This window comes from Thunnus thynnus, chromosome 14 (genome assembly GCF_963924715.1).
Source record: "Thunnus thynnus chromosome 14, fThuThy2.1, whole genome shotgun sequence".
Lineage (NCBI taxonomy): Eukaryota > Metazoa > Chordata > Actinopteri > Scombriformes > Scombridae > Thunnus > Thunnus thynnus.
The window spans coordinates 17,134,057-17,161,570 of record NC_089530.1 but is presented as its reverse complement, the minus strand read 5'-3'; the positions used below and the strand labels follow the sequence as shown (position 1 = coordinate 17,161,570).

The window sequence follows — 27,514 nt, the reverse complement described above, 5'->3', positions numbered from 1 at the left end:
ATAAATAAAATGTATGTTTAGGCAAATATGTTTTTTTTAGTTAAATATAGTATAATGTGTCTAACCTGGATCCAGATCTGCATTACACATTGTAAAAGAAAACCATTTGTATTTTTCATTTAGGTAAGCACAATAGTTCATGAAAGAAATGGCAAAAATGATCAAAAGTCTTAAGATCAAAAATGTTCAAAAATCTTTCAAATATTTTTTGAGTGTATGATATGTACACAAATAAATGTGTCTTTCCTTGCCTTGAAGGTAAGTGCCAGGTAATTTGACCTCTGTGTCTTTTATACCTTAATGGCACAAATGACAGTTGAGTCATTAAGGTCACATCGTCGTTCAGTGAGAACCATCTGTGTCACATCAAAGAAGGTGTGAATTGCTGTGAAATTCCCTATGGGGTGATAAGTAGTGTCACCCCCTCCCCTCTTTTTTAAAGGAAGGTTGCTCTTGTTTGACCCAAATGGCTTCCTTCACTTCCTGATAAATCTGCTGTCTTTCCAGCATGTATCATGCCCTTTACCCAACATGCTGAGATAGGCTCCAGACACTTTCAAATCCTCTTTTGTCTCTGTCCAACATGTGTGCATTGTAGTCGTCAGAGAACTAATCCCTGTCCTTTAGACGTATGGTCTACTACTGAATCTTGACATCAGAAGAGTTTCAGCTGCAGCTATTTCCAGCATGAAAGCACCTCCTTCCAACTTCACCGCACAAGAGAGAAGACCTCAGAAATTGTTCAGCAAGAACTTGGATATCAGTTGTACTCATCACAGCAGACTGTCATCCCAAGCTTCTTGGAAATGTCAGTGCACTGTCACAAACTGGCTCAGGAATGTGAAAAGGAGGGAGTCCACACAAGAGTATACTTAAAAAATATATAATTTATTAAAACTAAAGCTAACACAAAACAATACCAATGTTTTGGAACAAAGTACAAAACCAAAAGAAGAAGAAGCAAGGTGGATGTCGGCAGGAGGAAGGGGAGAAAAACTGGCCACATGGGCCCGCTTTTATAGCTTGGCAGGCCCAGCCGAACCATATTACATTGATGACCCTCCACTCTCAGCCAATATCCAGAAGACAGCGTCCAAGACAGTGGGAGGGGTGTCACATCCCCCTTTTTAAGATCAAGGTGATCCCCACCCAGCAACCTTAGATCCTAATGAGCACTTTTAAGGGGGAGTACACAAACCCATCAAAACAGAGAGGCTAGTTATTGGCAAGTAAATATGAAAATGACCAGTTCATTACAAGACCAGTTCATAGCTGCATGGCTTTCCCTGCGACTTTGAGATGAATATCCAAATGGTATAAGGCAATACTCACCTCACAATGATTTGTCTTTGCAGAGAACAGGAAAGTGAGAAAAACAGAATAGCAAAGAATATAGTAAGGGTGGAATGAGTTTCAACCCCTGACCAAAGTACACAAAATTGGGCTGGGCATCATTTAAAAACATTGTAATACCAGTACCAATACCATTACCCTTAAAGTGATATGGATATCAATAGAGTACTTCATTTGATACCATTTTTTTCCGCTTCATTCGATACCCATCATGCGGATGGAAGCATTCAGTTGCGTAAGATGCCACCACTCCTCCCCATCCAAATGATTTTTACACAAATACATTTTGAAAGTGTTCAAATTATTGAATTATTTATTAAATATCTGTATAAAACTGTACAATGAAGTATTATCACCACAGACTGTATGGGTTGTAGCTGCTGTGGTAGTGGGCCAATCAAATGTTGCATTAAATTGAAGAACACTTGCAGGGATTGACTGCCGGCAAAACCATACAAATAGTCATTTTTTTCCAGAAACGGGTACAAATGCAGGTATCATTTGTCTGGAGAAGTTTCAATACTACTTGGTACTGGGTTATTTCATTCAATACCTTAAAGGTATAGAGTACTGATACCCAGCCCTAAAATAAAACATCAGAATGAGCACCAAAGCTTATCACAAGTGTCCAACAAAGTGGCCTGCAGCTAGACAAAGCAAACAAACCTCTAGTGCTTTGCCCTCACAAAATTCCAGCAACCAAACACAAAACTGGAATTACCAAGTAAGCACTGAACCAAAGTAGCATACCTAAAGGTTCCTCTAAAACAAAGGCTCACTAGCCAACCAAATTATCCCAAGACGCACACACAAAGAGGATACCAAGTTGCAACCAAAGTTCATACAAAACAAAACCAAATCATGAGCTATAGCACTTTTTGCCAAAGCTGCTTGAACAAACTGCTAACCTGTGGACAGAGTACAACATTTACGCCAAAAGCTTCATCACTGCCAGATATTCTAGGTCCTCACCTACCAAACAAGAATGGTATCACCTGCCTAGCTTTACAGGTGAGCATGCCAGACTCAAAGCAAGTTAACACAACACATCAATACAGGAGGTACTGATTTATCAAGCTATACTAGGAAGTTACAAACCCAACAAGCACTCATATATACTGGGAACATGTACAATGAAATCAAAATAACTACAGCAGAGCCCAAGATCCCCAGCCCTATCTAATCACAGCAACTGGCTATCTAGTCCCAACTCTAGTCAACCAGCAGGCCATCAGAAAACTGGCGACCGTCAGAGAACCAGGGAAATGCTCCAGAGACATAGTCTTTACCCACTTTCTCTGTCACACTAAAGAGAAAACAACAAAAAGGTTTGTCTCCTGTTGAGATCAACCACTTCAGCTGGGTGATGTATTGCTCGTACCAACTGGTGTGTGGCAATCACTAATGACATGCACCAGTACTCACAACTTCTAAACAGGTGATTTCAAAAACAAATTGGGGCCAGATGCTGCTCCCTTTCAACATCCACCAAAACTAACTTCACGAAAGTAATTCAACTAAACCTTGCATGGTACTCCCAAAAACTCACAATGCTAAATTCTCAAAAGCACATCTGCTCTCCTGAAAAGCACTTGAATTTTATCATTCATAAGCCACAATTGTCATAAGCCAAAATGGTCACACACTGTCCATTTCAATCAAATGAGCCCCCCTTTGTCACACTAAAGCTTGATTTAACCTTACCAAAACAGGTTGAGACCCCAAGATGAGATTTGTCACAAACTGGCTCAGGAATGTGACAAGAAGGGAGTTGACGCAAGAGTTTGCTGAAAAGAAATGTTTATTAAAACTAAAGCTAACAAAAAACAATACGGTGTTCAGAACAAAGTGCAAAACCAAAAGAGGATGATGCAGGTTGGATGTCAGCAGGAGGAGGGGAGAGAAAGAGTGACCACATGGGCCAGCTTCTATAGCTTGGCAGGCCCAGGTGAACGTATTACACTGACAACCCTCCACTGTCAGCCAATATCTAGAAGGCAGCCTCTGAGACAGTGGGAGGGGTGTCACAGCACATAAAGCACTGAAGTGGGATCTCACCAGTTACAGAAATAATTGTGCTGCGTAAATGCTTACAGTACATTAACAGGAGAAGGGCAAAGCCATTGAACTCTAAGTTGAAGAACACGCCCCATATCTATTTTGACTCCCCAAGATAGACAGGGAGGGAGCCCCCATTCAGGACCATTGTCAATGACATCAATTCAGTGAGATGTAACTCTGAGTAACATTAAGTACCTAGCCACAGTTTTAGCACCCTTGACTGGCAAACTTGTGCACCAAGAGTGGGTGCACAAAACTCAAAGTATCACTCAACAGTGTTGGAGAGATGAACACTCAGGCTAACAAACCTATCAACGCCTTCAAGACGAAAGGTTGAGTTTCACGCAATACCATGCAATGAAAGAGCTTTGGGTAAAAATGTGAGGTTACAAGCTTGCTTAGGACAAGTCAGATTCTCCAAGGTGCAGTTGCAAACGAACATATTTTAGACCAGGGTCAAGTGGTGGTAATGCTGTAAGGTAAAGTGCCCTACCTTTTCCTCTTGGTCCTGCAATGATCCACCTCTCTTCCCGCAGACTGGTATCTTAGGAATTGTGTTCATACTGGACAATTCTGTACTTCACAATTTATGTCCAGCACCAATGTTAAAGGTAAAGTCAGTGATTCTAATCCAATACACTTTTTGTCAAATTCAGCGAATATCCTTACAGTGCACTGAAAAAAATACAGTCCCTTCACAGCCCTGCCTCTGTACATGGGCACGGAAACACAATGGCTCAGACCAAGCCACACAACTCTACTCCGGCCAGTCAGCAGCAGGGGCTGTTCATGCTCATGCACAGGACAGAAGGAAGTCATCAGAGCAACTGTCTGTGTGAGGACATGACAGTGTCCTGTCTCAAGCAACCATTGAATGTTGGTGGTGGTGGTGGTGGTGGTGGGGGGGGGGGGGGGGGGGGGGGGTGAGGACAAACTGGAGAGAGAGGCAGTGGCTAATTCACGTAAAAGTGTTTTCTCATGGAACAGATACACTTACATTTTATTCAATGTATCAATCCACACTGAATCTGAGACAGTCTCATGGAGACCCCTCATGGTTTTTTACACTCTGAGTCTGTTTCTGTTGCGTTTGGTGAAGCGTATCTGAGAAGGCAGCTGTTTCCTGCTGTATATGTGTTTTCAACTTTTTAACTGGATCAATGAATCAATAAATACAAAGACTTTCAATTTCTTCCCGCAGAGCTGACATGCATGGTTCAGTAAATTTCTGCTGTCAGTCAGCCTGGTGAAGGCAGTTTGTCTGGCTGCTGTCCTCTCAGCTCCCCAGGAGCTGCAGCTGACAGACGGCTGTTCCTGTGGACGGAGACGTTGAACGCAGGTCAAGTGAGAAATGGGGAGGCCGCAGAGAGGCGGAGAATGTGGATGGACTGTTGTGCTCACATGAGACAATTTTTTTTCTACTCGTGGTAAAGTATGAGAGGAACAGAAGTGACTCTGAGGCCTCGTATCGCTCTGGATTTGTCATTGCCTTGGCAATGCATATCCATGAAATTGGGAGGTGGAACTTCTGAAGGAGCACCTAGGGAGAGATGTATTTGTTTGGATGTTTAGTTCAATTATCAACAATCTCTCTCCAGAATACTGGAGAAAGGTAGAATACTCTACCTTTGCCGACACAAGACATAATGTGCCCTTTATGTATTGAGGTGAAAAGTAAGGATGTGGTATTCAGAATGATGGATGAGTGTGTAGCAAGTTGTACTGTACTGTAGTTACCATGCACAGATATTGTAGAAAGCTAAAGATTAAAAAATGTTGCCACTGGATGTAAAATAACACTGAACATAATCCAGGGTGTTTTTACTTGTAGAATTGTCCAATATTAACGTTTATGTCTGGTGATAGGATTTCGTCCCAGTATGCCAGTTGGCTAATCAACTTGACTTTACCACTCGGTGAATACCAGACAGGCTGAATCTGCTTATCAACCTGACTTTGACACGCTCAAATATCAACTATTTGAATTTATTTCAGAACATCTTATGATAAAAAGAAGCAGGCATGAATTTGCTCATTTATGAGGCAGGCAAAATTCATGAGCTAGCCAGGTTGTTAACACCTGTTTTACAATGGGTTTCAGGATTTCAATTTAAAACCGTGGACTGTCAGTGTATAAAGTAAATTTAAAAAGAAACCCTTTGCATGTTGATTCAGAGACTAACAAGAAAACCTGAAGCTCACTGTTTATCTTTTTTTTTTTATCATATTTTGTAGCCATGCTGAAATGTCTCAACACTTGTGCATTTCTCATTCATGCACAGGAAAGATATAAATACTCATCTACATTATTTATAAGGACCCAGAAATTCCAGGTATATCAGTATTTTCTCCTTTCTTCATCTTCTTGTCAAAGGTGCAGGAACAGCAAGGAATCATGCTGAGTGTTCATTGTGGCACTTATGTCCCAGTTTAAGTGTTTGCCAAGGTGACCAAAGGATCTCATCCTCACCACTCCTGATTCTGAACAGTTATTCAGAAAAAAACAAGGAGCACAAATAAATCTATGCGGAAGTTAGAAAAAATGCCACTGAAGAGACTGTTGAAGCCACTCGCTATTATGTGCATGCATGGTTTATTCTGATTGTCACAATTTTATATGCTGTAAAGTACGCATTTGGAGATTTACAAGTAATAATGAAGGAGTCCATTGATAGGCAGCTTGCATAGAAAAAAAGCTTTTTCCATTGTTTAATTGTTTATTACCATAGGCGCATAAAATGCATTCATCAACAAAGAAAGCACGTACGTTGTTTTTTTCCCCCCCTCAAGGATAAGCAATCACAAAAAGACATTAGAATGTTTCTTTGTTGGCTCACCAGTTCTTCAGAGAAACTCCTCAATACTGTACATTCCACAAAATGACATTTATACTGAAAACGTCTGACTAAGAAGAAAAAAGAAAAATGCACACACAGACATTGAAATACAAAAGCAATGGTCAATGATTTCTTTTGTATCAAGAGTTATTTAACCTAACTAAAAATCAATGTAACAAAACATACAGTCAAAACAAAGATAAACATTATATACTGTAGGTAGTCAACACCATGATGCATTAAAAGGGCAGTAGCAGCTGTTATTTACAAGTTATCCAAGTAATATACCTTATACAAATGTTACAGCATTTCACAATACACAGTTTATAGACACAATATAAACAGCACAACAATGACATTCTCATAATATCTTAGATAGAAGTACTGTGTGAACTGCTGACTAACCGAAGCCCCTTTCACACATGCAGTCTATCCCTGAAATGTTCAGGAACATTTCCTGCATGGGGTCATGTGTGAATGGGAGCAGGGATCGATATTCAGGAAAATCTGTACTGCCAATTTTCCCACCAAAAGACCTAAAATCTTTTCAGGGAAAATGCCGGTACGGTTGTGTTTTGAATGAAAGCAGTAACATTGCAGAGACGAGCATGTAAAGGGTTATGTTTGTTTGACGAAAGACACTTTCATGTGGAGCAAGTGAACCAATCACAAGACTCCACACATGACATATTTGATTCTGCGACTTGTTTGCGGTTGCCTTGCCAATGCTTTCATGGGTGATTTGTCTCGCAAACTTGTTGAATATTAAATACGTTACAAGAACATTGGCATTGGACAAAAACAGCTCCTCGGCTGCAGTGTTCCTGAAAATAATAAGAGACCTCTTCCGCCCATTGATGTATTATAAGAGCTGGATACGGTGCTGCCACTCAGCCTTGCAGCCAGTTTTTCCCAGTGGCCTCTTGCGTAAATGCGGTGAAAAATCCCCCTGCAGCCCAAATTGCATCTTCCGCATAGACCACCATTTGAAAAAGAGATATCTGTAAAACTGTTGACAGGAAAACTCGAGCTGCAAACAAGGTTAACTATAACTCTTTCTATTATGACTTTTTGATCCATGGAGGTTTTACATTTGTAAAACTTTCCTCAAGTGAAAATCACTATGCCTGAAAAGTTATCCCAGTAATTTACTGGGAACAATGTGTGAAAGAGGCAAGAGTTCGAGCTATGGTGACCTCTTAATCGCTGTACTGTTAGGGTTTGACCTTTCCTTGTGCTTTATGGTGCTTGAAATCTTTCCGGATGAGATTTAAAAAAGAGAAAAATATTTTATGTCAATGTCATCACTGCCATCTACTGTATGTTGTTTCTTCATATCAACAGTCCAAATCTCAATGACTGTTAGATTACAGAGTTTCTTCCCTTCACCTCAGGTGAATGCATTCAATCTCCTCAGTCACGGGCATGGAGGAGGTCCTCATATCCATCTCATCCACAGTCTTACTGGGGGCATATGTGGACCTCCAGCGCAGCAGTACAATCTTCTTCAGGTACTTAACTGTGTTGTTCTTGACGCTGACAAAGCAGAATGTATTAATCATGCTATTGCTCATGGCAATGCATTCAATGATGTAGAAAGCCACCAATGAGTTCTTCTGGCGGGAGATGAGTGTTGGATGGAAATCTCGCAGGATAGTGAAGCCGTAGTATGGTGCCCAGCACAGGATGTACGCCGTCAAGATCCCTATCAGGACCATCACTGTCTTGCGCCGACAACGCAACCTCTTCCTAATCTGCTCCGTCTGGAAACCTGGGACATTCTTGAACCAGAGCTCACGGGAAATTTGGGCGTAACACAGTGCCATGACAATCACAGGGCCAACAAACTCAACAGCAAAAACAAACAAGAAGTACGACCGGTAGTAGGCCTGTTGGTCCACAGGCCAGATCTGGGCACAGAAGACTTTGTGAGTGGTTGGGGTGGTGCCACCATGAGGGTACATGGTCTCAGAGGCAAAGTAGGCAGAGGGGATTGAGATTAGGATGGGAACAATCCAGACTCCTGTTATCAGGCAGTAGGCAGTTTGATACTTCATACGAGGCCTCAGAGGATGGACTATGGCCATGTACCTGGAGAAACACAGACATTATTGTTGCATTGAGGAGGCAGGAGATAAATTCAGAATAAAGTACCATAAAGCAGCCTATTTAGCAGTCAGAGTGCTGTGCAAAGTCAATAGATTTGGCAAATAGCTCTCAGTCACTCATGGATGATTAAAGTTCAATACACAATGCTCCATTATTCAGTGAACTGAATTTTTCATATTGATAGAAAGTCATGAGCAATATGATTGAGCCAAGAAGTATAGGGGCTTTTTGCCACTTCTGTAAGGCACAATCTGTAATCCAAATGTAAAGCAAGAAGGGGAAGGTCACCTATAACACAAAAAAAATTATTAATGCTGAATTGATTTGTTAACATCCATAATTTATATCCTATATCTTCAATCACAAAAAGCGGAAAAAATGTCTATTTTAATATCATTTGGTCAACTTCAAATACATTTAGAATATTTTCATGCAGGGATAGAAAAGCATATACAGATGATGAACAGAATAATAATGTCAGGCAGTGTGGTAAAATGTTTTTGTTTTTTTCTGACTGAGCAACTGCAAACATGCGCATTTAATTTCCTTTTGAGGACTGATAAGAGAGAGTTGTTGTCGACATCAGCTAAATATTCAGCGATGACAGTTGGAGTGCTGGGAGGAGTTTGTTGTGTTGGGAGTAAATAAAGCGTAGCTTAGTGTTATCTAAAAGATTTTCAAAGTCATGATTGAATATTTAGCTAATTTCAATAACAACTCACACGAGATTTCAGAGCAAGATTTCTCCTTGAGCAAGACTTGGTTAGACGTAATAACAAACAGACCGAATCAAACGAAAGAAAAATGAAGAAAGAAAAAGGTTTCATCTCTTTGTATGGTCCTTTCCACAATATTGTCAGACACTTACGATTACAATGTGAGGGTGTGAGTGGCAAAAACAAACACTTTTAGTGGACATACATTGACAGGGCACTATTGCCCATTTCGCAGCTGCCAGCTGAAGCGCCCTTGCTCAATACTGGACCACTTTCAAAAATTGTTGTCCCCATTAGTCACTTATATACAAAAAGATGGGAAAATAGGGTCCAGGTTGAAAAATACCAAAGTTTCCCTTTAAGCTAAATGTCAACTAACAATTAGTAGATACACACAGTGTTACAAATCGTGAATTAGTCCAGTGATTAATTTGTTGATGAAGCAAGAAATGCTCTTTAGATGTGTCAGTTCAGTTTAATTCTTAAACTTAAGTCTTAGTCATAACTAACCAAAACAAGTGATAAAATATTTTTTTGAAAAGGTCATATCATATTTATTTTCTAATGTTGTTCATTTTCACTTCACAATTAATTTTTCTGCTGCAGCATCACTTAACATTTGAGTATGCAACCTGTGTGTCACACTCAAATACAGAGCACCACCCACAAAGAAGTAAATGATCACCCATTACCTTGGCAGCATGCCTGTGGATTCTCCATAACAAGCTCCAGTCAGTAGGCTGCTACTTGTCAATGCTAGAAAGCTCACACAGTGTCAGGAAGATTATGGACTCAATATGGATGTATGATAATTAGTTTGTCACATTAAACACTCATCATCAGGCCTTCATACTAAGTTTTTTTTAGGCACAGATTAAATAACACTGCTCACAAGGCATATTATGCCTGAAACATGCTTCTTTGTGAATCTGTGGGTGTTGAGTGCACTCATGCACTTATGTAGGTGTCTCTTCACATTAAGCCTGTAAGGCAGTGTCACCAAACCAGACTGTAGAGACAGCAAAAATAAATCCACAAAGGGAAATCTGTTTTCAACCCCTGAAAATTAATCAAATATTTCTATTAATCTGGAAATTATAATAATCATAGGGTGGATTTCTAATATAGGGTGTAAATCAAACCAGAAGTTATCTTAGCAAAAACTGTGGCATCTAAAACACATTTTAAAGTTTAGATTACTTCTTGAGTCAGAGCAGTAAAAACTAACATGAAATGGAAGCAGAGAAAAGACCTTGTCCACAAATGACAAAAACCTTGAAGTAATTACTCAACCAACTCTCCTATGAATCATGTTCATATGCAGTTATTATGAATATAATGCATATTGGCACTGGTAATACAGGAAATAGTGTGCTTTTCGTATAGCACAGCGAAAAGAAAGGGGAGGGGATGTGGTGTCCTTGAGTCCTTTGTTCACAAGAAATCAATTCGATTTAGCAAATTTAGAAAATGTTACTGTTTACTCACACACAAAACAGTCTGAAAAGAACCCCAAACAGTCATGTACCTTTACTGCATTGTGTAAAAATACTCAAATGTGCCAACAGTGAGATAAAAACCTTTAGCATAATTGCAACCATTTGAGTCCCTCAAATTTGAATCATACAAAACCTTGGTTTTTGGGTCTTTAAATATGAAAGGTACAGGTGCAGGCAACACGCTAATTAGTTCAATTAATTAGAAAAAAGGAGTACTACTGGACTGTACAAGACAGGTGAATAACCCTAATGATCTTTGAATCTCCCAAAGCATTGCAACAGTGTTGCTGGCTTTAACACAAGCGTTGTTTATGTGTTAGTCATTGTGAATATAGACCTTTTTCACAGCAGACATTTTGACTTCTCATAGTAGGAAAATCATAGGTGTTACAAATAACATTAACAATTCTATTCAATTGTCCCGGTAAGCCATTACAGTGTGACAGTGAGCCAGCATGCATACTACCATGACCCTTAAACAGAAGCAGCTAAAATAATTTTATTATTTACTCCTGCTTTTCCAACTATGACATGTCAAAATGTGAAAAAGGCTCACTGAACATTGTGTGTATCTGTGCTGTTACTTCCACCCTTTAATTAGCTGAACTTACTTATTGATTGCACCTGTGACCTGTATGTTTAAAAGCCCTCATGACTCTGTCAGCACTGATGCAAGTCTGGGGGACTGAAATGTTAGCTATTAGTCTTTTCCCCCACTTCTCGTACCATTTTATTTTTTCTCTTAGCTTACACAACTGTTATTTGAGGCTTTTTCCCCAGCTTGTTTTCTTGTCTTTTTTTTAGCTGAAAGTGCAGAGAGAGACAGGAAAATGGGTAGAGGAAGGGGTATTATGTTCAACAAAGGATGAATTGAACCATGGATGTTGTGATTATATGGCATCGGGCAGGAGGCACCCAGTTATCTTGTCTTTTCCTACCTACGCAACAAACATTCTGTAAGCCCAGTATCCCATTTGATTGAAGTATATTAAAGTCAAAGTTAATTAAAGTACATTATTAGTATGACAAAAGTACACCACATTCAGCAGATACTTTCAATATAAACACTTACTGATAAGTTCATTAAAGCATTTGACCTAAAGATTGAGGTTCGAATCCAGTCTCTTCTCAACAGTTAATATTGGCTTTTCTTACTCATGAATACCTAACCTTAACCAAGTAGTTTTACTTACCTAAACTTAAAAAAATGCACTGGTGGTGGTTTTTTAGTTTGGGAACAAAGACCACGCCTTGTACACATCCTATTTCCGCACAAAGAGTATTTAGGCACACCTTTCCCGTTCCTTTCCCCTTCATCTCAGTTTTCACATCCCTCCCCTGAAAACCCCTTTTTTAACCTCCTCTCTCCATTGTTTGAATACAGGAACCACTGGGGGCTGAACCTAAGCTGATTGCCTGAAGAGGAAGAGATGGCTCCTCCACTCAGAGTCTTGACTCCCTTGGTTCCCTCCTCTTTCCCTCATCCCTCATCCCTCATCCCTTATCCTTTCATCCCTCAACCCTCATCCCACCATCCATTGACCCTCCCCCCATCCCTGTGGGGATGAAGAGTGAAGGTTGTTAGTGATATGTTTATATGGGTTGTTTTGGAATCCATTGAAAGACAACCTATTTAATCATTTAGTCATGAGAAATTTAATGTTGAGTGTTAGCCTAACCCCAGTCTTATTGAATACTGTATGTTTCTGTATGTAATCTGAATGTTTCGCTGCTGAATCAGTGTTTCATGCATGTTTCAGCCTAAACAAGAGGACCAGGGAATAAACAGATAATGTAACTGGCACAGATACAGGAGGATATACAGATGGACTCATCATGAGAGGTTGTCTACCTGTTGCATCCTGAACAGAATGGCAAAGGAGTGGTTTTCTGTTGAGCTTTTCAGGCTAATTAAAAATCATATTCTGGTGATAGTGTGCACAAACAAAAATGTTTCATATTGATAAGTTATACATCAAGACAGATCTGAGGCCCCCATATCTCGATTGCAATATGGTGCCAGCTTATGCCAAGGAAAGGACTGCATAATTAATGAAAGTATCATCAGTAACATCTACTTTAATGTGAATATAACAAGTAACTATGAACCAGGAGGGAGTAGAACCACTGTGATTAAATTTGTAGTAGGGAACCCCCCTCCCCCCCACACACACACACTTTTTTCTTGCTCTTGCATCTCTTAGTTAACAAATCAGATTCTGCCATGATTCCTATCAGCCTACCATGTTCTAGCAGCTGAACTTTAAATCTGTTCTTCCCTTTGTCGCTGTCAGCTGTCATTTCAGTGCGAATCATCATGACCCTCCTCCACCCCATTCACCCCCATTTCATCACGTCAGCGCCCAGGTCCGAGATCACCAGAGGCCCAGCTCCTCTTCTCATCATCCAGATCTCAACATTCCCTTACTCATCACCACCACCACTGTCTGAACTCCATCGGGGGATATCCTATTCTACTCTCGTCTTCAACTCCCCCTTATAAATATGATGACATCACGATGGAATCTAATCACCAAAGACTCCTCATCTTATTATCCATGTTCAATAAAATTATTGTCACTTATAAAATTGAAGTCTCTCCTGATTGAAATTTAAATGTAGTAATGTTTATTATAGCTTGACTGAAACCCATAAAAATGACATGTTTAAAATGGTTTTCAGCACTTAGTCATTTTCTGTGAGAGAGTGGTTATTAGTGGTAGTGGTAAAGAGTGCTGAGCATCTGCTGCCTGTTTTTAATTTAAAAAAAACATGGCCTCAGTGTCTGAATATCGGAAGAGAAACTTAATTGGAGAAGAAAATTGGATTGGGGAAACAGAAGTAATTTTTCCACTGTGATTTTCACAGCTGAACAGCTGAGGCCTCTGAATTTGACACAATCTCTTCTCACTGAGACGCTCAACAGGAGCAAATGATGACAGATAAAAACCATGGAGGCTTTATTGATTCAGATTAAAACTCAAATCCCTGTAGACAATGCTGGGAGATTTTTGCAAGAAGCAGTGTTTTACTAAATTGAACATGTGCATGCTCACAAGGACACACTCAGACAGAAATATGAAAGAAATAACAGACCCACCTGTCAACTGCAATAGCAAGCAATGCGTTTGTGGACACGTAGAGTGACACAGTCCGAAGATAGTTGACAGAGGCGCACAACACCAATCCATGATCCCAGGACAGCTGTTTCACCACGTAGTAGTCCACCAGGAATGGGCAGCACACCACTGCTACGATAAAGTCTGAGATGGCTAGGTTTGCAATCAGCAGGTTGGTGAGGTTGCGGAGCTTTTTGTAGCGTGTCAGAGTGGCAATGAATATGAAGTTTCCCAACCCACAGACAAGCATGATACAGACAAGGACCATGCCGATAACAATGGTGGCCACAAAGAAGGCCTGGCCCTGCGTGGTGTCTGGGATCTCATCCGGAGAGATGCCATAGTCCGTATCATAATTGTCCATGTAATGATCCAACTTGCCTGCTGGGAGAGTGTCCTGCATCTCTGTGTAAGCCACTACCATGTGGCTGATGTTGGAGTCCCCCATGTCTTAGCATATACAGACTTATTTTGCTTTAGAAAGAGGATGAATATTTGAACAGGCTGAGTCTTCTTCGGAAACAGAAGCTCATCTTCACCTGGAACAGAAAGTTCCCATCTCAGCATTACTCATCCCAGGTCAGGATTCATAGCAACAAGACATGATCAAAACAAATTAGATGACCTCAGTGCTTCAGGCGTAATCATGCTGGCATGTGTGACATTTCTATGATATTCTCTGATGAAAAATGTTTGTGGGTGAGGTCATTATATCTAACAAAGACCTTTATGTAATTTATTAGGACCTTGTCACTTTACAGCAAGCCAACGTCACAGATTAGGCTCAGCGTGATGACAAGGCATTTAATTTGCAGCAAATGTAGTCACTTAGGTCTCATTTATTAATGCGTATGAGGTAAAAAAACAAACAAACAAAAAACTATAATTAAAAAGAACAAATTACAAGAAAGAAGTTAACACATTTTACCAGATTTAGAAGATTTGTAATGATACAGTAGCACAAGGCAAATAACCTGGCTGCTATCCAAACACAGTACACACTCAACTACTGTAAATGTAAGCAAGACAGAGAAAGAGAGAGAGATGATGATATTCCCAAAAATTGGACTCATGATTTCAAATAACTTGGTTTTACAATCAGGATTTATGAGACCTTCTCACTTATGTGAGGCAATGCTGGGTATGAATAAATGAAAGAGGTATTACTTAAGGATTTAAGGAGATCAGCAAAATACTATCTCTAATGCAATGCAATAAAATAAAAAATTAGTATAAATCAAATGTATTTTCAATTAGGGCTCCGAGGTAGTTTATAAATCCAGGCTTGGCTCTATTCAGCCGCAGGGGGTCTCAATTGGAGTATTAAGCTCCTATAGATCATCACAGCCTGGAGGGGGATCACAATCTGTGAATTTAAATCAACAGAGTAGAAAAAAAGAAACTATAAAGGTAGACCTTTAGGTGTGAGAGAGTGAGACCTTTTACCTTTATTATAAGAAATAAACCATATATAATTTCCAGTGACAGAACGAAGTAAATGAAAACAAATCTGTTACAGTTCAAGCACTTACCCACAAACGTTGCAGAAGGTTCCGCGAGTCATGCAGCTAATAATACCATTAAACAGCCATCTGTGTCAGGTGTGTAACGGAGCCGAAGTCCTGTATTATTGGACAATCCTCACATTGGAGACAAAAAGTCGCTTCATCAGCCTCCCTGCACATTTACTGTATCTGAAACTCTCTCTCTCTCTCTCTCTCTCTCTCTCTCTCTCTCTCTCTCTCTCTCAATCTCTCTCTCTCGCGCTTCTTTGAAAGGAAAAAAAAGTTGCGTCTGTTTCTCTTCTGCTTTAAGTGATGACGCGCGGCGAAGACGCCACATAGCACGTCTTCTAGGAGGTGTGAACGAGGATGGTGCGTGTGCACGTTCTGGGGGGCATCAACTACAAGATTTGGATGAATAAAACAGATTTATAAAATAACACAACAGTCTCACACTACATGAGTAGCTACACAGTATTATGCATGCCTCTCATTCCACTTTAAAGCGTCTCGTCTACCACCTTACACTTTATATCTCAGGTGATAGATTCTTGATTGAAAATGATATAATTATGGAAAGGTCATAAAAGGTTGGATGGTCCTCCTTAACCATCAGAAGGGATTTGCTTTTAGCTGTGCCCCATGTTCAAACTGAGCTTAGGAAAACTGGTTTTAGTAGTAAGATTAGGCTAATTGATTTTTGGCCCACTTACAGGGGCAGTGCAAACAAGCTGTTAACACAACACTGACATATCACCAAATCTGATAATGGCAGACTTGTTAGCAAACAACCTATTTACACATCCAGCCAAACATGGAGCAACGCTGGCATTCATGTGGAGTCCTAAGTCCAATATTCACTCTACTTTTTGTTTTTCTCTCCACTTCCTCCTGAACAAAATATCTGAACCTTTAGCTGCTAAATGCTCCACTATGTTCACCAGCTAAAATGGTTTGGCCCCATAATGGCCCAAATCCATAGTCCATGCCCAAATCCAGCAGGCCAGAAGACATAACTCGGTCCAAGTACAGTTGCAAGATTGTTGCCAAACCTGGTTTTAATGACACCCCAGAATTGGCCCCAGTACACTGCTGAAACTGAACCAGCATTGCCAGCATAGGGCTGCAATTGCCCCAACAAAAATGGCAGAACTAGCCTATACTGGTCTGAGTCTAGGTGCCAAAACCTGACTGACACTACCAGCATTGGGCTGCAATCATCCCAATAAAACTGCCAGAACCGGTCTGTATGTAAACCAGTTGACAGCCTGTAAAAAGTAATGACTGATCCAGTATTCTGCCAGAGCTACCCCAACACCTGCCTGTGACTGACCTTGTATATTGCCAGAACTAAGAACGGTTTGATTAGCAATACAAAACCACATATTTAATAAAAACAAGGACCTTTCCCTTTACCAATGCAATATTAGCTTCTTTGTTAAATACACTTACATAATGTAACACAGAATTTAAAACATTTTTTGTTCAGCATAACACTGAAAGTCTAGTTGTAATGACTTGCTTTTGATATTTAGAGTGAACACAAATTATTAATTTTATTGAACAGAAAAACAATTTTTAAATTTCAAACTACCAAAATTATTGTCAAGTGCACAATGTATGTTTGATACATTAAAGATCCACTCCAGACATGATTTAGGATATATAAAAAATACCTTTTTGAATAATTTGTCTAACATACTCATATATTTCTTAAAATTACATCTACTCCTTGTCCCTCATTGAGCAATCCAGAATCTATTAGTATACAAATATTTTTCATTTAAAAGAAGTCTCCAATTTCACTGAAAATCCATTCTTAGTGTTTCCACAAGTTCAAGTTTCCACATCACACTTGCAAGATGAATGTGAAAACAGCCTTCTAGCATCAAACTCTGCACTTACTGTTCTTCAATCTGCACAGTGCAGCTCAAACATCAAAGTGAAGAAACAAGTGATTTTTTTTCGTGGCATTCCCTACCCACCCCTGCATTACCCCATGCCTACCCCCATAACACTCATACATGTGTTACTTTTTCAGTTATAAATGACACCATGAATATCTGTTATAAGGATTTATTTTAACATACAAACAAGTAAACAAATAACATAACTGCAAGACATGCCCATGAACGAATCTTATGGCACCTTTCTCAAGCAAGCCGCTGTGAACCTTGATACACAGATATACACAAAGATGGACAGACAGACAGACAGACAAATAGAATTCTCCCATGACCATTTTTATATTGCAATACTTTGAGTTATTGTTTGCTGTAACCGTTCCTCCTGTCTACACTGGCCATGAAGAAATCCCCTCCGGATGTTATTCCAATACAAGACATGACGGACAAATCCAAAGTCCTCATTCTGTGCAGGAATTACTACCAAAGTTCAGCTGATGATAATATGATAATTCATCAGTAGCAGTTAGTACAAAATTCCCTCTTTGTGTGACAATCCTTCTGCCACAGCTCCGCAAGGAAAGAGTCTATGGAAACAGATGGAGGGAATACTGCACTAAAAATATTAATTCTGAATAAACCCACTTGATTGGTTTAACTGAAAATGCTGAAGCCTTACATGAGCTTTGGCTAGATTTTGTCCCCCATCACTTACATGGGAATTGCTTTAGAATCTCTTCTCTTTCAGTGTGGACAGAGGGAAGAATTACAACAATCAATCATTTTTTTCAAGATACATGAGGACGTGTCAGTATTGTTTTATGACAGACTTGAAAAATGTGAACCTATCCTTTAAGACCTGATGATGGGTAGTGTAAGATGTGCCTTGTGCATGTCTGGAAGGACTGGCTGAAACTGAAGCTGAGCCTCACTATCACCCTATATTAAAGATTTTTAAAAAAATGAGCACTGAATCAAATGACAAACTCTAATTTCAAAAAGTTGCTTGTACTGTCTATCCAGACAGCTACAGTATACTGTGATTTCATGGAGTATGGCAATCCAAGGGGTTTAGGAACTGCCAGTTTATCATTCAGGGTTCATTCAAGAAAACTGAATGGTGAAATTGAGAAACAAACACACAAAAACAACCCTATATGAATTTCAAACTTCTCATTTTGACAAAACACCAAAAGAGGAAATCTTGGGCTACATGCAAGTCTGCACTTCCCTGTTACAGCATGTCTACAATGACATCCACTCAAAGTCAATAGGTTTTCTAATGAATGTACTTATTGGTTGATATATCCATGCAGCCTCTTTAACTTTGAGCTTGTCTGTCTGTGGGCCCAAGAAGGACCTATAAACAAAAGACAAAGAGGAAAACTTTTAGTTTAATGTGCAGTTGTTGCTTGTTGCCCCAAAGCACATGCAATAGTATTACGTTTGTCAGAACACCCAAAACAGTTAATTGAGAGTGATATTTACATCATTTACATAATCTTTAACTGGCTCCTGGACCAGCCAGCAGGGGTCACTAATGCAGTGATCTGATCTGGTTTCATGTGGTTTTATAATGCATTTTAAAGGATTTGGTTGGCGATTTTCTGTGTTATTTTTACTGTCAGAGCAAAATCAACAATGAACTCATCCTACTTGCAAGTATTGTGTGTGTATCCAAAGCTTGATATATCTTATTCCTCGGTGCTGCAGAGCTCCGATGTTGTCCAAAAACTATTAAAATAACGCCATGAGCCACATTTTTGTGGGTGATGATTTTTAGTCTTTGGAGTCGTTTCTAAACAAGCTATGTAGCCACAGTCTTAAGTGACGAAGGAACATTTCACCCAGAGCAACGGTGTGGCTCATTGACGTGTTTTTAATAGTTTCTGGAGCAAGAGTTATGTGGTAATAATTGCTCTGGTATATGTCGGGACTGGATGCCACCAGGAACTCCAGTCACCCAACCACCCCTAGTGCAAACTGTTGATAAAACTAGGCATAGTTAGCCACAAGGAAAAAGCAGTGGAGACGTAAGCTAGAATGTTAAGAGAACTAGCCAGCACTCATGTACAATATTAACTTAAAGATAATATTAACTTCTGATGAATTCCAAGTGCTTGAGGCATCTTCAGCATAGTGCAAAATGAAATTGTAGTAGCTTATAAAGAATGCTGCCATACCTCTGGTAAAGTCCTGAGGTCTCACAAGCACTTGACCTTAAATAGATGTCATTCAAGACCTCAGCTTCATTATGTCCCCTGAAAAAAACAAGATGTACCCATCATGTCTTACTATACAAAGACCAGCAATGTGAGGTTGGCTATATATTGAATATCGACATAACCTTGGGCAATAAAGCAAGGGTTGCCTGGTGCCACAGTACATTAAACATCAGTGCTATGGCACAAGCCTGCAAAATAAAACTGAACTGTGACATTCTGCACATAGAGTAGCATTTATCTTAGAATTGCAGCAGCTTGTAGCTTTGCCTAAATGACGCCAAGTTGAAACAGAGTAGGATCCCAAAGCAAAAATACTAAACTGAGCCAGTTCAAAGTGAACCAGCATATAAAGTATATCCATCATATACAGTACATTTACAGCATTGTCAGAACTTGAACACATGGGATCTACCGGACAACTCCGGTAGAGTTCACTCCATTGTAAGATGACTTAAATATACACATAATGCACGTACCATGTAACGTTAAGCTGAGTCCTTCCCACAAAAAAACCCAACCCAGACCCTTTGCTGCACGTCATCCCCTCTGCCTATATGCCATCCTCCCTGTCTCTCCTTGCTATACCTGTCTAATAAAGTGAAAATGCCTTAAAAATAATCTTAAAAAAAGCCTCAGCAGATGTTTTCAATATGTTATTTAAACTCAGGATAGTTTGTTCTGTTACAGGATCTGTCCACAACACCGTCACCTTCGCCCCTCCCTTTCCTCCATACACACAGGTGACAGTGAAGATGGATTTTAACTGTACCTTTTATATTAGTGCCAGGCTAGGGGAACAGAACTAGGTTAAAAATTATTAAGGTGTGTATGTGTGTGATTTGTGTGTTACAGAAGAACAGAGCTGTTGACAAGACAAGGAGGACAGGAGACAAGTTTTTTCCATACATTAATTGAGATGTTTAATTTTTTTAATGATTGTTTAAAAGGCCAACAAGATATCTTTGTTTTGCCTTCACTGATATAATTACTTGGCCAGTTTGTTATATGCAACGTCTTAACTTTCATTTTCATTCATTAAGTCCTCATTTTCTGTTGGCCAGTTGGTTTTGTTCAACTTCTTTAGAGTTAAAAAGAAAAATGTAAAATTAAAAGTTACAGTAATTGGACATTGCACACTACTGAGCCAAGGTTCACAATTATCATTATTTTGCACCGTTACTTCTCTCTCGTTCCTTCTCTGCAAAGTTATAGCTACCTACTATTTCCTACTTCTACCTACTTCCGTTTTCTTCTTCTTCTTTAGATGATTTTTATATTTATTGATGTTCCTTTTGACAGTTATTTATATTTTGTTATATTGTCCAATACTAAACAAATATTCCATCAGCTTCTTCATTTCAGTCCAGTTATCCTGGCTGAGTAAAGTCCTTGAGTCTCCACACTCACATTTGCCATCCAGGTGTGTCCCAATCAGTCCACAATGTCCAAGCCTCAACCTGGTTATGACAACTCAATCTTTTCTTTTGCACGTAAAATTGCTTTTTCCGCTATTTTCTATATTGTAAAGTAAGACTTCCCCATATTTTCTTTTTCGCATGTATTCTGCCACATTTCTTTGACTGACTTGTTTATGACAGCCAATATTGTAGGGCAATTTCTATTCTATCATCGTGAGCAGCATTCTTTGACAAGTAGCTAATCTGCTTCCTTGTTTCCCTCCACACCCATGTATGCTGCTACCCAAATAAAACCCACCTCACACACCACCTTATGAATTCTATTTAATGTTTGATAGGATCTCTGTCAATATATCAGATCTGGACTTGGATTTGATTTCTCTTATTGTAGTTAAAGCTGCTGCTGAATCACTGCATATGACTTCAGTTATCTGGTTTATTGTCCTACTACCAAAGTACCCATAATATTGCCAGCATTTCTGCTGTGAATACTGACATCTGAGTAGAAATTCTATGTCTGCTTTTTCTATTCTTCATTCGGGAATGCTTACTCCAAATGCCACTTTCCCACTCTCTGGATCCTTTGATCCATCTGTATAAATCTGTAAATATGAATTCCATTCTTGTTGCAGATGAGACTTTGACTACTTCTCCTGATTTCTTTCTTTTGTTATTATTCAGTATGTATAGATCAACTTCAGGTTCTGGGATTAGCCATGATGGTACAACTGACCAACAGACTGGAGGGCACACATTAATATTAATAATACCAACATTCTCCGCCTTAGATTTTAGCTCTTTTCCAAAGTTTGTTTTGGCCTTTCGCGCTCTACTTCTGTTTTAAGAGACGCAATTGAATTTCTGTCCAATCAGCATATGTTGACTGGGTGGCGCGCAATTTCCACTGGGTGGCAGTACAGGCTGACTGGATATGTGGTGTGCAGTTTGAGTGGGGTTTTGAATGAAATGGCACTCCATAGCAAACTATTGGCACCAGGCACATTTAACCGTAGGATTCTCCACAACAGAGACCAGGTTTTTTTTTACAAAAATATCTTTCACAGAGAGATTGTCCTGCACACTTTGTCTATTATTGAGGCAGCGTGGCGGTTGCACCATAGCGTTGGAAACACACACACACACACACACACACACACACACACACACACACACACACACACAGCATTAACATTACTGAGCTGAATTCCTGCCTCTATCCTAAATCATCACAGTTATTCCTTTGGCTGATAAAAATGGTAACATGTCGACATTAAATTTTCAGCTTACCTTACAACTTCATTCACCAGCGGTCTTCAGTTTCCACAATTTCCAGCACAGCAGTAACGCGGTGAGGAAACAGCAGGACAGGAGAGCTGTTAGCACTGACAAAAGCTAGCTAACAGATGACGTTCAAAACGTGGCTAACCAGCTAGCTAATGTTTCCTTTCTACAAGACTTAATAAAATTAGGTTAACGTCGAAGGTAAGTTAACGTTAGTTATGACCCTGTTTAAAAGTGAGTGTGCTCAAACTTACAGGGCAGGACAGTTAGCTTAGCTACCGTATCTCCCATGTGCTAACTCTTTACTCCTGCTTAAAATACACGTGACAAACAGCTAATGTTAGTTAAGTTACAAGGTAAAATAATATACATTATTAGATCGAAAACCCTGTCGATTAGTTAGATATCAAACCTGATTTTGTTACTCACCATCCGAACCAACATTCCACTGACATGTCAATCCCACAATGCTGTGCGTGCAGGTTCAAATCACAGTATTATATTGTTAAATATAATAGTTAAATCTGTTTTGTTAATTGTTTAAAATTAATATAAAATATATAAAAAATATTAATTGATTAATATTGATCAATCTTTTAAAAACAGAGAAAGGAAATACAGTTATTACTGTAAAAATCTATAATTTTATATTATTATTCCAGTGGAACAGGCTTCATAATGATATATTAAACAATTCATGATTTATTATGTGTCATGGTTAGTAATTAATATTAAGTCCACACACCCAAAACCTAGCCAAATCTGGCAACCATTACTGGTCCAGAGCCGGCTTACCTTAGCTGCTAGAATAAAGTGCGAAGTGCGCTGACATTTAACCGGAATCAGCCTGATTCAGCTGGCTACCTGGGATGATGACAAGTCTACTGGCCTTGTATTACATTGGCAAAACAATTAGATGTGTCACATGGGGTTAACTTTTCACATTAATGCTGAGAAAAAGAATAGAGAAATCACAGCCAGGTCTGCTCAGGTAACAAGAACATTAATAAAATATAAATGTTTATAATTGCTGTGAATGTTCAAACATTTGTCCACCTCTACATTTCTTTCAATCACTGGCAGACTGGATATCAACAGTAGAACAGTAGCCTGCCTCTGTAAATACAATACAATCACATGTGTAAATTAATTGTATATAAGTATAAATATATACATATAGAACCACCTAGTCTTTTCTGCAGTAATGTTGGATAGCAGAAAAATCCAAACATACAGCACAACCACAAATTCACAAGCTATGAAATATTTAATGAAACATGCTTCAAGCAAACAGTTAATTTAACTTGTCACATAGAAGCGGCAACCTCTGGGACTGAAAAATGAGGCCAACGCAGAAGTGCCAAATGCTGCAGTTCCTTGAATGGCCAGTTGAGGTTGGCTCCAAAACCCAGTCAATCCCCATAGACCCCCATATTAAAATGCCTAACTTTACAGCAGAAATAAAGAGCCTGGTACAAAAAGCAATTTTGGTCTCTATAGCTAATTTCCTCGTTCATGACAACTGTATGTAACTCTTGATTCAAAGTATAGGTGTAGCTGGAGCCGTAGCAATTTTCATTTTCAGTTCATGAAAGTTAATTGTAACATTTTGGTTGCCTAAAAAAGTCCTATTAAGCATTTGGTTGTACTAAAAGACCCTTCAAGGAGTTGGATGCTCAGTTTTTTTCTGCTAAGTACATTTTGTTTTAATGGTTTAAGCCTGTCTTTTGCCAGCAAAAAATTAGCAGTAGTATCATTACAGCTAACCATAAAATGCACCATACTAACCAAGCTAGGAACTAGCCACTAGTGTTAGGGTCAGCTCCATCCTCTCGACCAAATATGGTCACTTCTGGCTCCAAAAATCCAAAAATCCAAGATGGCGACGGTCAAAATGGAAACTTGAGGCTTCAAAACAATGGGTGACGTCATGGTGGCTACATCCATTATTTTTTACAGTCTATGGTTACATAATAGTGTAGCACTTACAGTAACAAAATCAAATTGTGTTGCCACTGGTACTAGCATTAATATATTACATCAAAGTTAGAAAAAATACATTTTTTACAGAGGAGGGTTTTTTTTACAGGGGAGATGCTCCTATACCAGAGAGAAAAAAAAAATACTACCTTTGCTAAAGTTACAATACAGTTACAATAAATATCCAAATATATTAAAAGGTATGCCTGAAAAAGACAGTGACTGGCTAACTCATGGAAGTGGCTAGCTTAGCTTAACAATTGTAAAACAAGAGGAGAAGATCCAAAGGGGGTGTGGTGTAGGTGCTACAGGCCACAGCTGGACCTTATTGCACTGATTAGTTTTGAGGAAAACAATATCAGTCATTTTGAATGCCACTTGTGATTATTTTATTTAATGTGCAACTAATATATTGTGTATGCAAACTGTGTGCTTATGAATCTGTGAATTCTGTGTTTGTCTATGTTTATTCTTGTGCAAAGATCTCTTTGTTTAATGTTTAAATAAACAGGTTAACAAACTATTATTTTTCTTTTAACAAAATATATTTCTTTAACAAAATCTCAACATATTCTTATCAAAATAATATTCTGGCTTTGAAAAGTTCCATTACTATAAGGAGGTGAATATTGCAAATGATGGTATTTTACAGTGTCATGTGTCTGGGGTTAACATATAATTCAGATATTAAAATGTAAATATTTTAAAGCTCATCATCACCATCATTCCAACATAATGTTCCAGTCATGAATTACAATCAGTTTGCAAATCCAGATGTCATGTAAGTGTTTATTGCTCTCCAGTCTCCAAAAAATCAAAAAAACAACAACAAAAAAACAGTTTGACTGTTTGACATTCAGACAAGCTATGGCCATTTCTGGCATTGATTGCACAGCGGCTTTGGGGAAAGTAATCAGTGTCAGAGATATTCAGGCCAGGAGTATCTTTGCTCATTACCTTTGAGTAGGTTGAGTGAGATTATGAGAAACTGTAGTATTTCTTTGAAAAACACAGCTACACTGGAGGATATATACGACTTAATATTGGACTGTGATTTTTTTTTTTTTTTCTTTTTAGTGGTGGTGGTGGAGTCAATGTATAGACAGAGCTTTGGAGAGCTGTCAGCACAGTATCTTTGTGGTCAGCCATCCTGAACAGCAGATAAACAGACACAGACAGCAGCTCTGATGACTTTTTAGGATCAATTCCTTATTGTGATGGAAAGCTAGCACTGCTGTTTTTTTTATATCGCCTCTGACAATCATCTGTCAATAGCAGCGAGATGGCTTTTTGTGTCCTCTCACACAGAGTAGAGTGGGCTGGCAGATATAGTCAGCACAGTTTAAATATAATAACAGATCACAAAAGACACAAGTGAACCAGCAGACATGTGCCTCTGTCATCTATAATGGACACGAGAGGAGAAAAAACTTGCTTCTTTTCCTGAGCTTGAACATATCCACCTTCCAGCTCGCAAGAGATGAGAGAACTGTCTTTGTATGTTCCTATTAGTTTTTATTACCCTCTAAATATTACTATTTGCTTAGCCTTGCTAGTGTCTGTCACTATAGCCCAGGAGGCCTGACCAGTAGGATAAACACAAAGCTTTCATTTCCAATTCTGGACAGCTCTCTAATCTCACCCAGGCCTCAGATTTACAGCCTCTCATAACAGAGGAATATAGATGGAAAAAGAGGGCAGTGTGTTTCTGGCGTTCTCTCCTCAACCATGGAGAATATGCACAAGACCTATAATCTACAGTCTCTGCATGAGGGTGAACAGATAGTAAGGTGTTTTATTGGCAGCGTTATGGAGGAATAACGAGCAGTGAAACAGGATCCATACAAAAATATGTCTGCGGTTTAAATTTGAACAGAAGCTGTTTTGGCAAAATGTTGGTTCTGCTGGGGGACGCTGACTATGTTAGTCAGTATTTGTCCAAACACACTACAACTATCTATTCTAAATAGTGTTTGCCTCATGTTTCTCTCTCTTTGTTTCTCATTCACTCATTCATTCTGGCTCTATATATGTGTGTGCAGTTGTGTGGCAGGCAGCATGTTGTCCAGTTGTGTTTTGTTGCTTCTGTAGGACACAGGAGTGTATAAATCTGATAATTGGAGTTCTTCTCTCAGTACATTCTCAATTATCAAAAAAAACCCCACATTGTATGTGAAGCGCGTCTAAATCAACTTTCTTGGACTGCCTGCAGGTTAGAGGTACCCTTAAATGTCACTGCACATGTCCTCCTGGCTGTAGTGCCACATCTCATGATGTGGAAAAGGATTCCAAACCGATATCACAGTGACATCTCAGTGACATTCTTTTGAAAGTAAACAACACATTGATGTACCAGTCCTATAGTACTGATGCGATACCGTCAATATAAGGTACAACATTCTGCAACTTGTACTTCCTATAGATGGATGATGTCTCAGTGTTCTTACTGAAATCAGTACATGTTGTACAAATGTCACATTGGCACTCTGAAGGCTTTGGGAGTTGTTCCATCACACATACATGAGGACAGACGGATTTATAAAGTATGTGACTAGTGTATTAGCGACTGATATAGACAAATCCTTGCATGCACCTGGAGACTCAAACAGGGATGGATTTTGGTATCTTTGGAGAGACTGCGCATTAGTTGGATGGGACATTCCTGGTCTTTGTGCAGTAGGAAATATAGTAGCTAGTGCTGAATGCTAAACGATAGCAAAGCTTTGTAAATGTCATTTAAAATGTGATTTTTCTGTTTCATCAAGAATGTTCATTTATTTATAACATGTATATGAAAATGCCACACATTTGGAAGTGTGCTGTAATATTCACAGTAGCCATAACTTAGGGGAAAATGTGTAAGAAGATGATTTTGTCTTTTCAACTTAACATTTGTGACTAAAATTGTTACAAAGTCCCTACTTTCTATGTTTGATGGTGTCTTTTGATTGCACTTTTAACATTTTTTTATACTTGACAAACAATTACATTTGCTAATTTTCTGTTATTTTTTGCCCATATGTGGTAATTGTTGGTAGGACCAGATGAATGTCATCACATTATCTATTGTTATATTTATTTGATCAAATAACTGTGAATGTGAAAGAATAAATGAGAAACTAGCTAGTGTATATAACATTATTTCAACTCCATTATGTCCATTAATTTCCATATTTCAGCTGAACTATCACAGTCTGCCCTTGAGCCATGGGGTTTGCTGAAAATATGCTGAAATGCTGATGTAAAGCCATTTGACATAGAGAGACATTTGGACTGACCTTGAACCACAGTCCGCGGAGAGCAAGCTAAAGCAAAAGTCCTCTCTGTCTATTTCTCATTCTTTTATCACTCACTCATCCTCTCACTTTTGTGAAATGTTACACTAAATGTAAGAGAAAGAATGAAAATTCAAAAGGAAAATAAAGAAATATGGAGGCTTCAGCTAGGAGCACCTTGATGAAAACAAATAAAGATTTTTTTGTTATTAAAAAAATTACGTGCTGAGATATT

The 27,514-nt window shown here is 39.0% G+C and overlaps 1 protein-coding gene and 1 long non-coding RNA gene across 3 annotated transcripts; both read right to left on the bottom strand.

Annotated features, from left to right (window-relative positions):
• Positions 1-6,057: 6,057 nt before the first annotated feature.
• prokr1b (prokineticin receptor 1b) lies at positions 6,058-15,449 on the bottom strand. Its single transcript, XM_067610283.1, has 3 exons — positions 15,227-15,449; positions 13,676-14,233; positions 6,058-8,342 (listed from the first exon to the last, which is right to left on the bottom strand). Exons 2-3 carry the CDS (start codon positions 14,140-14,142, stop codon positions 7,637-7,639), a joined length of 1,173 nt encoding a protein of 390 aa, XP_067466384.1. The 5' UTR covers positions 14,143-14,233; positions 15,227-15,449; the 3' UTR covers positions 6,058-7,636.
• A 2,552-nt stretch (positions 15,450-18,001) lies between these two features.
• LOC137197626 (uncharacterized) lies at positions 18,002-22,514 on the bottom strand. 2 transcript variants are annotated; one of them, XR_010931489.1, is made up of 4 exons: positions 22,454-22,514; positions 22,031-22,054; positions 19,284-19,361; positions 18,002-18,460 (listed from the first exon to the last, which is right to left on the bottom strand). It is a non-coding gene; the product is annotated as an uncharacterized lncRNA (long non-coding RNA). The 2 variants fall into 2 exon arrangements; XR_010931488.1 differs by having other exon boundaries at positions 22,031-22,508.
• Between the last annotated feature and the right edge of the window lie 5,000 nt (positions 22,515-27,514).